Source organism: Macrotis lagotis, chromosome 6 (assembly GCF_037893015.1).
Source record: "Macrotis lagotis isolate mMagLag1 chromosome 6, bilby.v1.9.chrom.fasta, whole genome shotgun sequence".
NCBI classification, from domain to species: domain Eukaryota; kingdom Metazoa; phylum Chordata; class Mammalia; order Peramelemorphia; family Peramelidae; genus Macrotis; species Macrotis lagotis.
Window position 1 is genome coordinate 106,216,484 of NC_133663.1, and position 14,834 is coordinate 106,231,317.

At 34.7% G+C, this 14,834-nt stretch overlaps 1 protein-coding gene across 9 annotated transcripts in view; it reads right to left on the reverse strand.

Moving 5' to 3' along the window:
* Window positions 1–1,904: 1,904 nt before the first annotated feature.
* The window catches only part of DIAPH3 (diaphanous related formin 3), a 543,832-nt gene continuing 530,902 nt past the window's right edge, over window positions 1,905–14,834 (reverse strand). For 7 of the 9 annotated variants that reach the window (XM_074191775.1, XM_074191779.1, XM_074191781.1 and 4 more), the window contains one exon: window positions 1,905–3,182. In XM_074191775.1, coding sequence (XP_074047876.1) covers window positions 2,920–3,182 — 263 coding nt within the window. In that variant the 3' untranslated portion in view covers window positions 1,905–2,919. The remainder of the gene's footprint in view (window positions 3,183–14,834) is intronic. The other 2 variants (XM_074191774.1, XM_074191778.1) reach the window with 2 other exon arrangements.

Below are 14,834 nucleotides of genomic sequence, written 5' to 3' on the forward strand. Positions count from 1 at the left end.
GCCAATATGCATTTCTTTCTTTTTTTTTTTTAATATTTATTTTTACCAACTACATGCAATGGTGGTTTTCAACAATCATTTTTTTTGTTAGGTTTTGAGTTTTACATTTTTCTCCTTTCCCTTTCCTCCTCCCTCCCCTGACAGAAAGCAATCTAATATAGGTTATACATGTATAGCCATGCTAAACAGAGATCCACAACATGTATTTCTTTATAGCTAAACCACCATGTTTGAATCATTCACAAATGTTCATGTAACAGATGGCAATTACAACAATTTTGAGTTTTGGCTACTACATAGGAATTGATTTTATTTGGTCTTTTACTAGCAAAGTTCAGTAAATATTGTCACAATACCTAAATATACACAATAATTGGTCCTGATGTGTCTTACTCAAATCCTCCAAAATATTCATTGCAAAGGAGATACATATATCTATAAGAAAATAATTGGGCTCTCTTTTGATTTTTTGAAATAAGTTTAAATGTTTGAGAGTGAGAAGAAAACAGTCCAATTAGCAGCAGAAGGACTTTGCTCATTGACAATTCAACTACAGCAGAGTCATCCAGCTTTTTCTTGAAAAAATTTCCTTCCTTACATTAAAAGGAGGGTGAAAAAAAAAGGTGTAATTTAGTCTTGATTCAGGACTAGTCTTGAGCCCATCTGGAACATACATATTCTTTCAAGTGTACTAAATTTTATCAGCTAGATTTGTGTTGGACTATTACCCACTAATTCAAATGAACAAATGTAGTTTGCTCAGGATCATGAAAAGTGTACTTATGCTTTTCCCCAAGAAATAAAGGTAATAGTAGCTTTAATTGTAATTTGCAGTTGGGTAAAGTAATGTTACATATACAGATTTACACACATTTTTAATATGTGTAATGTAAATAGTTTAACTGTGATCCCCTCTGCCTATTAAGGGACGTTTCACTTGGAATACTCTCTGCACCTCTACTCCTGCATTCATTCATCCAGGAAACTGTTCAACTGTCATTATCTCCAGGTTTCTAGGGCAAGAATCTCTCACTAGGATGAGAGGGGTATAAAGGCAATTGAGGGTGAGATGGCATACTACCTCCTTTAATGGAGTCCTGTCCTTGATCTTGGTACCTGCTCACCTACCTGTCTTCACTAAACAAATTCAGCTTCTGGAGATCTTCTGGCAGTAAAATGTCTGTTTGGCCCTTTGATTGGTTCCTGGAACTCTTGGATTTCTGTTTTTCTACTTGGTCCTTTCAATTTTGATTTGCTTCTCAACTTGAGTCTTTCTGCAGACCTCTGTTTCCTGATTATTTTGGGCTTTCGTAGTCCCAGCTATTTCCTTGGTGAGCTGGATCCATTGCTGTTCACAAACTGGCATGATGACATTATTCAGTTTATTAAGTGTAAGCTTTGTTTGTTTTTTTTCTTAACACACTATCTAAAGAAATCTTCTCAAATTCATTTTAGGAACTGATACCTTCAACTCTCTTCTGCAAATGCGTTTCTAAACAAAACAATTCTGCTTTGCTGTTAGGGCTTGTTGTCTGTTTAAATGTGTAAATGTCTTTTACCTTTTGCAGTTTTATTTGTTTTCAGGAAAATGGGAACTGTAACTAGAGGGCAAAATGCACATTTTAGTAATGCATAAAAAGAGAACAATTTATTCCCACAATGGCTATGGAAAACACTCTGTTCCCCAATGTCTATAAACAGGCCCTGTTTCACAGTTCTAATTAATTAACTTTATTAACTTGGAGCAGAAAGAAGGAGGCAACTTAAACAAGGAAATAAAAAGCAGGAGACCCGTCCAAGACTGGTTCCAAATAACTGCTTTTTACTGAAGGCAAAAGACCTTATAGTGTATTTTATAATGCAAAATATATAAACAGCAACAACCTATCTCCAAATTAACTCATAGTGCATCGTAAGTTTAAATGAGAAACCACACAAAGCAACTTTTTTCCTTTAGTGCAAGTTTATTTTCTTAGATGAGAAATTAACAGAGCAGCAATGCCTCTATTTTTATGTAAAATATTTTAAAAAGAAAATCTATTTATTAAAACCTGCCCGTAAAAGTTATTGATAGTCATGCAGTTTATAATCCTACTCATGACATTAAAAAATGCACAGTTGGGAATTACAAAATGATAATTTTGTACCATAGCCATGATTTAAAGCTAAAAAGAGTCTTCTAGAACCAATATAAAATTGCAGCAGCAAAAATTTGGTGTAAGATATATTCATTTTATATAAATGCATCTGCATTGTGTACAAGCTTAAGGAATAGTCTTCATTGTATATTTGAAATGACTTTAACATGCCTCATGTTTTGAAGAATTCATTCAGCAGTGATTATAATCTGTTGACTTGTCATTTTACATGTCTGTTCCATATTTCTGATGTTATAATGATAGAATGCAAATCATAACTAAAGAAAAAACATATAAATACAAACATACATGCATCTATACAGCAAGAGTTGAATTCTGAGATTTTTGATTCATTGATAGCAAACCAATTATTTAGACCTGTAAGCATATCATATATTTCTTTAAAACATTGTTGAATAGAATAGTCACCCACCTGTTCACTAGAATAATTATATATATGTATATGTATGTGTATGTGTATGTGTATGTGTATATGTATATGTATATGTATACACACACACACACATAAATTCAATATCTCTTTCCAACTATAGTAGGTCAGATTGTCAACAAACAAGGCAGTAAACCCATTAAAGTTTTGCACAGGGTCTCAAACATACAGCAAAAGCACTGCAAGTAAGAATTTTAGATAAAATTGTGATATACTTTGGAATGCACAACTATATAATGCCAGTTATACAAAAGTAAGGCATTTTTAAAAGTTTTGCAGCCAAGCATAGTGTGGCATTAGAGTTTGCTTAATCATTCTTATCACCTGAATTCATAAAGCACGAAGTCTTGCCAGCAGAGCCTCCACTTCAGAAAGTGATTCAGATTTAGAAACAGAGCCAAGGGGCTCCATTTCCTTTTCTTTGGTGCCTTCTTTGCCACAGATCTCCTTCTTCCCAATATCTTTGATTCTCACTGTGGATGAATAAATGTCTTGATTATAATTAAGTTCCTTGGCAACAGGAGTCCTGGTTGAGTTGGAATTGAGTTTGTGGTGGGAATGGGACCCTTCCATCAGTTGCTTTTTCTGGTTCTCTAAAATCAAAGAAAAAAAAACCATATGAGCTTATAATTTAGGAATTACTAAGTGTTCATAAAATAGTCATAAAAGTTCTCATTGAACAAGTCTCACAGATAGACAAAGGTGAAAGACATACTTGCAACAGATAAAAGGTTTTCTTTAAAAAAATTCTACTAAATTAGAATATATATTATTATGTATATATATATATGTATATTGTACATATAACACACATGAAAACCACTTCATTAGTTTTTCCCTTAGGATTTGTTTTAGTATTAGAAAAAAAATCCCCCCCAAAACAAAGCTATTTTGTACACAAAAAATGAAAGGCCATTAGAGGCTGAAATGATCTAGATTCCTTTGAAAGATAGATAATAGATATGGCAGGTATAGTGTTAAAATCTGAAAAGTGCTAAAATCTATTATAATCAACAGCTTTTTGCCCCTATTTAATTGTAAAAGAAAATCTATATTCTTTCCAATTTGGTAAATTACTAGTCAGTGAGAATGATCTTGACTTTTCATACCATCATTAGGAATCTGTTATAGTATCTAATGATACAAACCAAAGATATAATCAGTTGTAGTTGATTGACTTTTCCAGAGAGTACCAGACAGATTACCAACCCCCCTCAAAATTAAGTGACAAATCTTATAGTCTTACGAGTGATTCTTCTCATAGATCTGAAACTTAAAAAAAAGGCATACTCAATATTCATGTAACCTTGAACAAGGTTTGAAAATGGCTTCAACAAACTTGACATGACATTTAAAGTTTTTTGGTTATTCGGTGAAAGATGTTCCATTATCCCAATAATAATGACTTTGGAGCACAGGCAGTCACTCATGACAGTGTGTTTTATGTGAGTGCTGAAAATTCCAACCGAAAACAGCTTGTACATTAAAAGGTGGCTGCTGAAGATATTTACTGCACTGTCATTTCCTGACCAGGGGCGCCTAGTGATGGATGAGTATTTTACACACTTTCTTGGACAATCTCAACGAATTTCACAAGTGTGATCACCTTTTAGCTGTTGGAAGAAAATAAATACCCTTCTCCTATCTTCTTCTATATCAGGTGGACAATTGTTACTCAAAAATAAAAATCTAATAGAGCAGTGATTTTTACTTAGGTAAGTTATGCTCTATTAGTTTATACTGCACAAATTCTGTTTGTGAAAGCAACAGTTCAGAAATGGTATTCATGACCCTTCCCACAACCAACTTGTTCAGGTTTTTAGAGTCAAATAAAATTATATACACAACTTAACATAAAAAGCCTAGTAGCTCAAACTGTAGGGTATGGAGGAAAATATAGGATTAGAAGTCAGAAGACCTAGGTTAATCTGAGCTTTGCAACTTACTATAACAGTGACCTTGGGCAAAATAACAGCCTCTCTAGGCTAGAGTTTTCTCAAATGTAGAAGAGCTGATGTTTCAGGTCACTTCCAATTTCAAAATTCCATGATCCGATAATTAACTCTTGATTGTTCAGTCACCTTGATGCTATTTTCTGAGTGCTGATCAAATTTTTGTTGGTAACATCATCATAGATGTTAAGAAAGGACAGGCACTGAACTGGCTATTTCTTTACTACAGAAAACTCGGAGGTGAGGCAACTCACTCTAACAGTGTAAGTTGGTTCCGTCTCTGCGACTTGTAGTGTTAGTGAGTTTTCTTGAACACTCACAGGTTCCTTAGAGGTGTGTGCCCAGAGACATTTGGTAGGTCAGAGGTGAACCTTGATCTTTCTGACTTTGAAGATGCCTCTCTATTTACTACACCTCTGGAAAAAGTTTAACAAGTCAATTCTGCTACTTGAAATCTCTGGTAAAATGTTTGATGGGGAAGATGAGGTTAATGGTACTGGCTAAAATAATGTCTGAATAGTTTGTAATGATCAGATATCTTAATTATCATCCTTATCTGTCATTGTTAGCAAGGAAAACTAAGAGTTGACTGTATATAAAGAAGTAAGAAGTTAATAACCTGTATTAAAATGTGATGACACATTACACATGCTTTAATCTAATCTCTTATAAAAATCAAAAAAGTCTGGATCCACAGATTGAATGCTCACCTTGACCAGTGCTGCTATGATGCTATTTTTACAATTAGCAAAATCTTATTTTTTTCTAAATCTTTTTTTACAAAAGGAAAGCCACACAACTCATAATATTAGATATACTAGGGTTCAGTAGAGTCCTTTAAAGTATGTTGGTTTTTAGAGGTGGATAAATTCCCTGTGGTTGCATGGGAAGAGGATAGAGTTGGTTTTTCTCCTCCAACTCAACTGACAAATCACAAAAACAATGGGAAGACAGCAAAAGCAATTAGTGTCAATATATTAAACTAAATGCAAAACCATTTCCAGGTTCTGCTATCCATGTACTTGATAAATTAGAAGGAGAGACCTGATACCCTTTAATAAAGTGGGTTTGCCAGACCTTAGACATTAGAAAAAGCTAACAGGTCTGTGGAGTGTGTCCTACATCTCTACCAAAGGCCAGCAGGCCAAGTATGGAATTTTCTCATTTCTTTGCTTATCACTCATGGAGTTGTGAAAATAATTACTAGTCTAGTAGGAAATTCTAGTAGGGAGGTGAGAGACAGACATAGAATCTGTAACAAGTAGTTCTGGCAGAAGAGAAGAGAGCTGACCAAGGCTCTAAGAGAGAATGAGATTTCAGAGTTAAGTTCCCAGGAAGTAGCCCCTACTAGAGAGACGCTATACCTAAGAGGGAGCAACATGAGAACACTATGAGGAGGTGAAAGGATATTAAGCAATTTGGTGCCACAGTAGGTAGAGTGTTGTACTCACAGTCAGGAAAAACCTGAGTTTTAGCCTTAAGATAATCTAGCCTTTAAGACAATTACTAGCTGTGTGACCCTGAAAATGTCACCTAACCTCTCACCCTCAGTTTCCTCATCTTTAAAATGGGGCAACAATAGCAAATACTTTCTAGGCTTGCTGTGAAGATAAAAGGAGATGATCTTGGTAAAACTTGGTAAAGTGTTGTATGAATTCTAGTCATTAGTGTTGCTATTAATATTCTTCTTCTCTTGAACCTTGAGGTACTGGTGATATAAATTGCATGGGTTACTGTGTGTGCCTCATTATAAATGTGTGCCAAGTTTGTACTCACTTTTCCCAAGGATGTATACTCGAATGAGAGTGCACCACAGGTTTATAGAGAGAAATGTTTTCTAGCTATTCTAACTATTCCTACTTAGTTAATGCCTCTGCTCAAAGCAAATTAATTGTGTCAAATTGCAAATCCATTTGAGTACCTTTAAATATGGAATAGTCATCCTCTGCCTTCTCCCCTCCACAAAACCCAACTCCCCTCCCCAACTTATACATGAAGGTTAGAATATTTCACAGGATAGGGTACTATAGGATTAAATTTGCTATTATTTGATTTGAATGAGAAGTCTTAATGGGTTTCATAGTTTTAAACTGAAACAAATAACAATATTTTAAGGTACATGTATGCGAGGATCAACTTTTAGGTTTTTTTTTTTGTTTTTTAGTTTTTGCAAGGCAATGGGGTTAAGTAATTTGCCCCAAATCACACAGGCAATTATTAAGTGTCTGAGTCCACATTTGAACTAGGTCCTCCTGATTCCAGGGGTGGGGGTGGGGTGCTCTATCCACTGCACCATCTAGCTGCCCCGAGGATCAACTTTTAAAAACAATTTTTTGGGAAAGCAAAATTACTTATAACTGAGAACAGAGGGCAGAAGACCAAATGTCAAATGTATATTAGGATGAATAAACACTACAGCAACATGGTCCTCACCTGTCCTTGACCCCCCAAAGACTCAGTTATCATCTGGAACCCTTCTTATGGCAGGAAATACCTTTGAAATGGTTTATTTATTTAGATGCTTTGACTGCTATGGTTTTCTGCTGATGGCATCAATAAGAGGTGAAGTATCATTTTTTATTAACACTAAAGCTTATATTAATACTAAAAGTTTAGATAGCACTTTTATTTAGGAGCATTCATTACACTTTTAAATCACTATAACCATTATGCTACAAGATAGAAAAGTGAAAGCAAAAAAAAAAAGGCTAAGTGACTTGTCTAGAGTGCCATAGAGTAAATCTGTGGTACAACAAAGACACTAGCTCTAGAGGGTATATGAAAGGGAGTTTATAAATCATTTCACAAAGAAATGTCTTAAATAATTTAACATTGCTGAGTTTAAGTAATACTTTATATTTATAGTACAAAATTATTTACAGAAACATATAATTTTCCTACTATCCATATAAAGAAGATATAATAGCTACAGAAACAGAACTAGGAGAAATAATTTGCCCAAGGTCACAAACATAACAAGAGTCTCCTAACTTCTGATATAACATTTTAAAACACTAGCTCAGTAGTTTCAAAGGGTAATGTTGAAACTTTTGGTATTGTTTTTTTAACTTCAGGAATACTGGCCCTAGATCAGTACCTGCCAGAAGCTAAAACAAATTAATGTTGTCACCATGACTACTCTGAATGATTTCCAACAACAAATTCCTGAACCTGAGGTTCTATGGATATTTTGTAAACATTTGTACCTTGCAATATGGCCTTCTTATTTAGAACAAATAATTTATGAATGATCATTCTATTTTAACCAATTATGAGTTATTTAAACATTTCAACAGTCCTCACCAGATAATATTCCAAATGAAGTTTTTTCTTAATTAATTACATTAAAAGAGAAGCTGGGTAGAAAAATCTTCCATATAAACCAAGAGATTGATTGATCCTATTAAATTTTCTTAAGTACTTTTCAAAATAGAATGAATTGGATAGTAAATATTTATTGGGCACTTGTGGTATACATATCACTCTATGTGCAACTAAAATGAAAAGAGAAGAAAGTAATCCTTGTTTTAAGTGGTTTACAATTTAGAGCAATGATCTCTAAGGAGAGGACTATGGCTTGACCTCACTGGTTATGTGATCAACCAAATTGATGGTGGGAAGATATGTTGAAGGTCATGCCCGAAGCCAAATTGATGAGTTTGCCTCTACTATAGCTTCCCTAGTCACTTCAATGCTTTTTTCTACTCTGTGTCCTATTTTGGGTCTCTCATTTGTTTCAGAAACCTAACTCAGGCACCAGATTAACTCTGAAAGCAAAATCTCTCCCTTCCCCACCATGTCCCCACATCTAGTCCCCTAATCTAAGTAAGTCATCATTCTTTCTTATTTTTCATTTTTTTAGTGAGAGTGAGATATAAAGAAAGGATAGGCCTGGATGGATTGTGATTACATTATCTTTTGCCTCACACTTACCTCTCTCTTTGGAATTTCCTTATTTTTGTCAAGGGGATCATCTTCCAATAACACAGATTCTCAACTTTTTAGTTATATTTCACTCCTCACTCAAATGACCCCTTCATTGCCATATCTTATGGTCTTTTCTCAGTTCATATTCTTCTCAACCTCTCTGAAGCATTTCATCCTGTTGCCCACTCTCTTATCTTTAAATTGTTTTGATATTTTTCTAAGTTCTTTTCCTATCTCCTTCTTCTTTTTCAGTTTCTCTTGATGAATCATCATGCATGTCATAGCCCATTAATAGTAAGTGTACTGAAAGGCTTGTACAGGACCCTCCTCCTCTCTCTGTATACCTTCTCACTGGTGATTTCTTTAGCTCTACATTAATTTTTGTCTCTATATTGATCACTCAGATCTATAAATCTAATTCTATTCTATCCTGACTTTCAGTCCCATATTGTCAATTTCATGTTGGATTTTATGAACTTGATGTCCTGTAGGCATTTTAAATTCACCATGTTCAAAACAGAGTTCCTTACTTTTCCCCCAAACCCACCCCTGTTCTAAATTTTCCTATCTTATTGAGGACTCCACAGTTCTTCCAATCATCCAGTTTGGCAACCTAAGTGCTATCTTTGATTTCTCCTCTCTCACTCAAAACTTCCAATCAGTTTTACTCTCATTTCTATCTCCATAAAATCTCCAGTTTTCATCTCTTTCTCTGTACACACACATCACCAATTTCCAGTTCAGGCTGTCATTTTCAATATGTATTGTGTTTAAATGTACATATACAATGACAGAGTTATTTAAAATTATGAATTTTCTCTTTCTAATAAATATATATCTCTCCATTATATCAACAGTCACAAGATGGCGATGACATTCAGGAGGGAAAAGATTCTCATGCTTTGTGGAGATTTTAGCATAAGGAATAAGGCACAAAGGTCCTGAGTTGGAAGGGGGCACTCTTCCTACTCTTGGAATTTCTGATAATGAACTCTTGGTCCCAAATGAACATGACATGAAACACATACTATGTGGCATGAAACACATCCACCCTCTTGATAAACAAGTGCACAAGAAGTTTTATCTGATCTGACCATCTGATTGTGCAATCATATAAATATGCTTCTCCAAAATCCCACTGGGGGGGTTACCTTTTCTAACTAGGCCCCATGCATTCTCTAAACCATGCAGGTTAGAGAAACTAATTTAAAAAGTCTATGTTAACTTAATTCCATTTGTTCCTTATTAGGACAAACTCTGAAGGTTAACACATGTTAGTTTAATTCTTTATTAAGGTCAAATTCATGAAGGTCATCAACATATCTATATCTGTACACATATATGCATGTACACACACACACACACACACACACACACACACACACACCTCTCTACAAAACAACCAGTGATTTTCTTTAATCACATGTCACTCAGTAAACTCTAATGGTTCCTGTTGACTTTAGAATAAGATACTATTTTAGCTCTTTTTTTTTATCTTTTAAATTTTCCATTTTAGTAACTTGCATAAATTCAATAATACAATTATTAGAATGGTAGTATATGTGACAATGATGTATTTTCATTCTTGAAGAAGACCATGGCATCAAGGAGATGATGCCCTGACAAACAAGTGAACTGAATTTGAGTGGGGGGGTGCTGTGCTAAGTCACCAGCCTCACTCTCTCCTCCAGAGTCAGCAGGATCCAGTGGCCAGACATGAATCAAGGTGACTGGAAATAGCCTTGGATGAGACACAATCAGGGTTAAGTGATTTGTCCAAGGTCACACAGATAGTAAGAATCAAGTGTCTGAGACCAAATTTGAACTTGATCTTCCTGACCTATCCATTGCACCACCTAGCTGCCCATTTCACAAGTCAATGGTAGTCACTGAAGTTAACAGAGTGACAAATACATGTATTAGAGGTGTGTGTTTTAATGATTTTTTGCTGTGTAAAATAGTTTGGAGACCCCTAATCTAATGTAGAAGGCAAGATAAACATATAGGTAAAAGAACTTGAAACATTTACAAAGGCATATAAATGAAGTGACTTAATGAAATTAAAAATTAATCTAAATAAATTCTGAATGAAAGTTAATTCACTGAAAGAAAAAAGGAGCACCTATCATGCAAGAATTCAGAAAAGCAAATAGTAAGAGACAGCAAGCAAATTTTTAGATAAATGGAGAAAAAGAAGACATGAGCTTGTATTAACAGAGCTAGTTGCTTTCATCTTTCCCTTTGCCATTATAAATCATGCAAGGGTTTTTGTTTTTGAGATACCACTGATAAGAAACTAGTAAGATCTAAAAAAAATGGTCACTTGTTATATTTTCTATATCCAATAAATGTGTATATATTGGATATAGAAAAAACCTAAATGATTCTTCTTGGAAAAGGCTTAACTGCTCTCCTCCAACCAGACCCTTGTGTGGATCTCTAATACAGACATGGAGGACTGTGGTCTATGCCCCCATCACCAACTTAACAACTTGGAGAGCCAGCTTGATTCAGTGATTATAAAATCAACAAGGGAATTACAAGACTGGGTCCTGTCTCAGGCAAGACTGTGTGACTTTAGGCAAGTCACTTAACTTTTCAGTTTCCCAGGTCATTTTTTAAGATGAAAAAATCTACATTAATTGTCTATCTGCTTAATCAGAGGGAAACTTGTACTTGTGAAATCACAGATCTTCACTGAAACAACCCCCCCCCCCCAAAAAAAAAGATCTTGGAACAACTTGACTATTGAAATGCAGGTGTAGCAACATCTGCACAAAAAGGACTTAGACCCAAAGCAGAAGAGGTGGCAGGAGGAAGGGGAATCTGTTTCCTCCTGATCCCTCTTTATGCAGGGTAAGCTTAAAAAAGAGGTCCCTCCTAAAATCTAGAATAACAGTTAATCCTTAACTGAGGGTTGGGGAGGGCTAAGCATATTTCTCTCTTCATCCAATTAAACTTGCATTTTTTTTACATATTTTTATAAGCATACATTACCTCCCCTCTGAACTCCTTGAGGGTAAGGGTTGTTTTATTTCTGTTTTTGTATCTGCCACACAACAGGTACTTAATAAATGCTTGCTAATAATTGATTCATAATTACTTTCTATTTCTTCTAAAGCCTCATCAAAATCAATATTCAAAGGAAATATAAAATTATGGTTTAAATCATCCTAAGGATTGAAGATTTTCCCCCAATGTTTTATATAAAATTAAACTCTGTATTTTTTTTTTAATTCCTTTCTTTTATTTTAAAAAACTTTGAATGTTGTCTTGGTAGAACTGTGTTTTATCTAGGATTGCTTCTATTATAAACATTCACTGCTGTTTTCAGTATAGTCAGGCAAGGGAAACTTGATGCTATTCTTAATTCCTTTTCTGAAAGGGAATAAAACAGACAACTCTGCCTAAATATAAGGAGTTCCTGGGGATTCAAATGAAATAGCATGAGAATAAATGCTATTTTCCTTTAAGATATAAAAATGCATATCGTACTCCATTTTACTCCTTGTACAATTTTTACCATGAGAGTTGACACTGGAGTCCCTTGACAGCTTTCCATGCCTGAATTGAAAGCTGGTAAATTGTTAAAGCTGAATAGCAGAGTTTCTTAAATGTACAGGATTCACTTCATTTAAACACCAGGAAAAAATGCCTTAAATTTGGTCCAGTAATACCCTATGATTCTAGTATACTACCTGATTATCTTTGGTGAAAGATCAAGGAAAGTTGGAAGGTAAAAAAACAAAACAAAACTGATGACCATTCTGAGATGGGTTTTTCCATTGTTTCATGAGGGTTGCAAAAGAAAGCTGGGAAGGGAATGGCAAGCAAATAAATCCATATGAAAGTATTCTAATAAAATAGCCATCAAAAAGATTTCAATGTATTTATGGCATACATAAAAGCATGGCAGCTCCAACTCTGAATAACTGGGTAACTGAACATACCCTGACCACTGTAGGAAAGATCACTTACAATTCAGAAAGGGATGTTATTTCCTTTAAGATAGTATTGATTTCTGTATTACAATGTGGCTCTAATGAACACTGGATTCTTAGAAGGGTCACTCTCAGATGAAATGTAAAATTAATCTCCTGTCTCTTCTGGTCAATACAGAGGCTGGAGTAGCTTTGGCAGAAGAAGTATTTTGAAATCTGGTGTGCTTAACTGGAGTACTTCTCTTCTGTCCACCTAAAAATTCTGACTTTAGTTACTTTTTGTCTTTATTAACTACTGCTCTGACCTGGTAAATAGCAGCTTTGTTATGCCCTGGCAATGGCTTAACTTTGGTAGTGGGCAAAATGACCTATAAATTTAATTTTTAAAGCACAACTGGTTCTGCATAATAGTAAAGTATATGACAAATATATGTTTTTAATCTATGCAATAACCCAAGACAGCTCTGGCAGCCAGCAGTCCGTACCCTTGAGGTTTTCACTACTGTTGATTTACTGATGCTATAAATAATCGTCTTTCCTCTGTTTCATTTTGCTATTTATTTTATCTTATGTATTGAAAATGAATAAAAATGATAAAAAAAAGAGCAGAGGGGAATTTTGTATATCACTAAAATAAAAAAAAACTCATAAAATCCTTGATAGCCTCTAATTTTGTAAAGAAGCAGAGGAAAACCAAAAGAGACAAAAATATATCTCTCAAGGCACTGATAAAATAAGTGGCTATTGTACTAGAACATCTTGCAGTTACTCATGATGTCCTTAGTCCAGGTAGATGCATTCATTATCAGCCAGTTATATACTGGCTATATATCATTATCCTCAGTGTAAAATTTTGAAGACAATATCTTAATCTCATTATTTCTCATGCTAAACTTTCCACATTGATATTAGCACTGGAAAAAAAAAAACCAGGAGTTCCCTAGATAGGATAACACCAAAATTATCCAACAAAGATTTCTATATTACATAAACCTCTCACTTCATGCTACCCTTTCCTATTGTTATTGTTCTAAATTTTTTTAAACTACAAAACTTTTTTAGAGATCAGTTTAAATTTTCTATGCCTCACTTCTTGACCTCCAACACACTGCTCTATTGAAATTGCCTCCTGTGTTATTAATAACCCTCATGCCAAATATCCTGATCAATCTTCATTCATTTGTAGTAGAATAATGTCTTAATTTGATTAGAGAATCTATGTTTAAAATCTAGTTCTGCTACTTATTATGTAACCATGGTGTAGTTACTCTGATGTCTTGACTTTTAAGGTCCAAAGATGTTACCCACTCTGTGACACTCAGAAATGCTAGCCTATTATGATCTCCATGATCCTACATTATACTGGTTCTCCTAGTTTTATTACTTTTTCTTCTTCCTTTATTATCATTTAACAATGCATAGGAGTGACCATGCCATACCCTGCTTAAAAATAACCAGTTGTCCTGTTGCCTCTAAAATAAATTAGCTTTATCTCCATTTCCCCCCCTCTCAAATTCTTCCTCCTTCAATATACCTGCCACATTATCCTCACTGTTCAAGAATCTTATATGGCTCCCTATTGACTCTTGGATAAAATGCAGACTCCTTAGCTTGGCATTTAATGTCCTTGGCAGTATAGCACCCATCTCTTTTTATAGTTTTATTTTTCATCATTCTCTTTCACACTTTTGCTATTTTAGTAAAACTGGCCTAACCTACCTTCCCCCCCCCCCCCCCAAGTTCAGCATTCTATTCCTGGCCTCTATGACTGCCCAGGTGGTCTTTCATTTCTGAAATGATTATCCACTTCACCTCCTAATAGAACTCCTACCTTTTTTCATATTTCAGCTTTGATGTACTGCTCTCTACAAAGTTAGCTATTATCTCCTAATAGACAAATCTGATAGATTTTTCTTAATCCACAAAATTCTTGACTTTACAATTGACTTTTTAAACCACCTTTTCTTCCTGGATACCCACTTATTCCTAAATTTTTTTATGCCACTGTTCTTTCTTGACTCTTCCTCCTCTTTCTACTTGGATTGTTCGATTCCCTAATTGTGGGTGAATTTCAAAGCTCAGTCCTGGGTCCTCTTTTCTCCATTTTCTTGCTCAACTCATCAACAACCATGGATTTAATTATCAACTCTATATTTAGGTGATTTAGAGATTTATATATCTAGTTTTAGTATCCCTCCTGACCATCATTCTGCCATCACCAAATATCTTTTGGTCATTCCCAACTTGATTATTCTCTTGGCATCTCATATTCAACTCACACCTAATTGTCTTCCTAACTTCTTTGCTTCTGTCAAGGGCATCATCATCATCATTCCAGGCATATAGGCTTACAGCTTTGGTGTCTGTCATCTTTAATATTTTTGGTTCTCATTCAATATATCCAATCAGTTACCAAAGCTTTTCA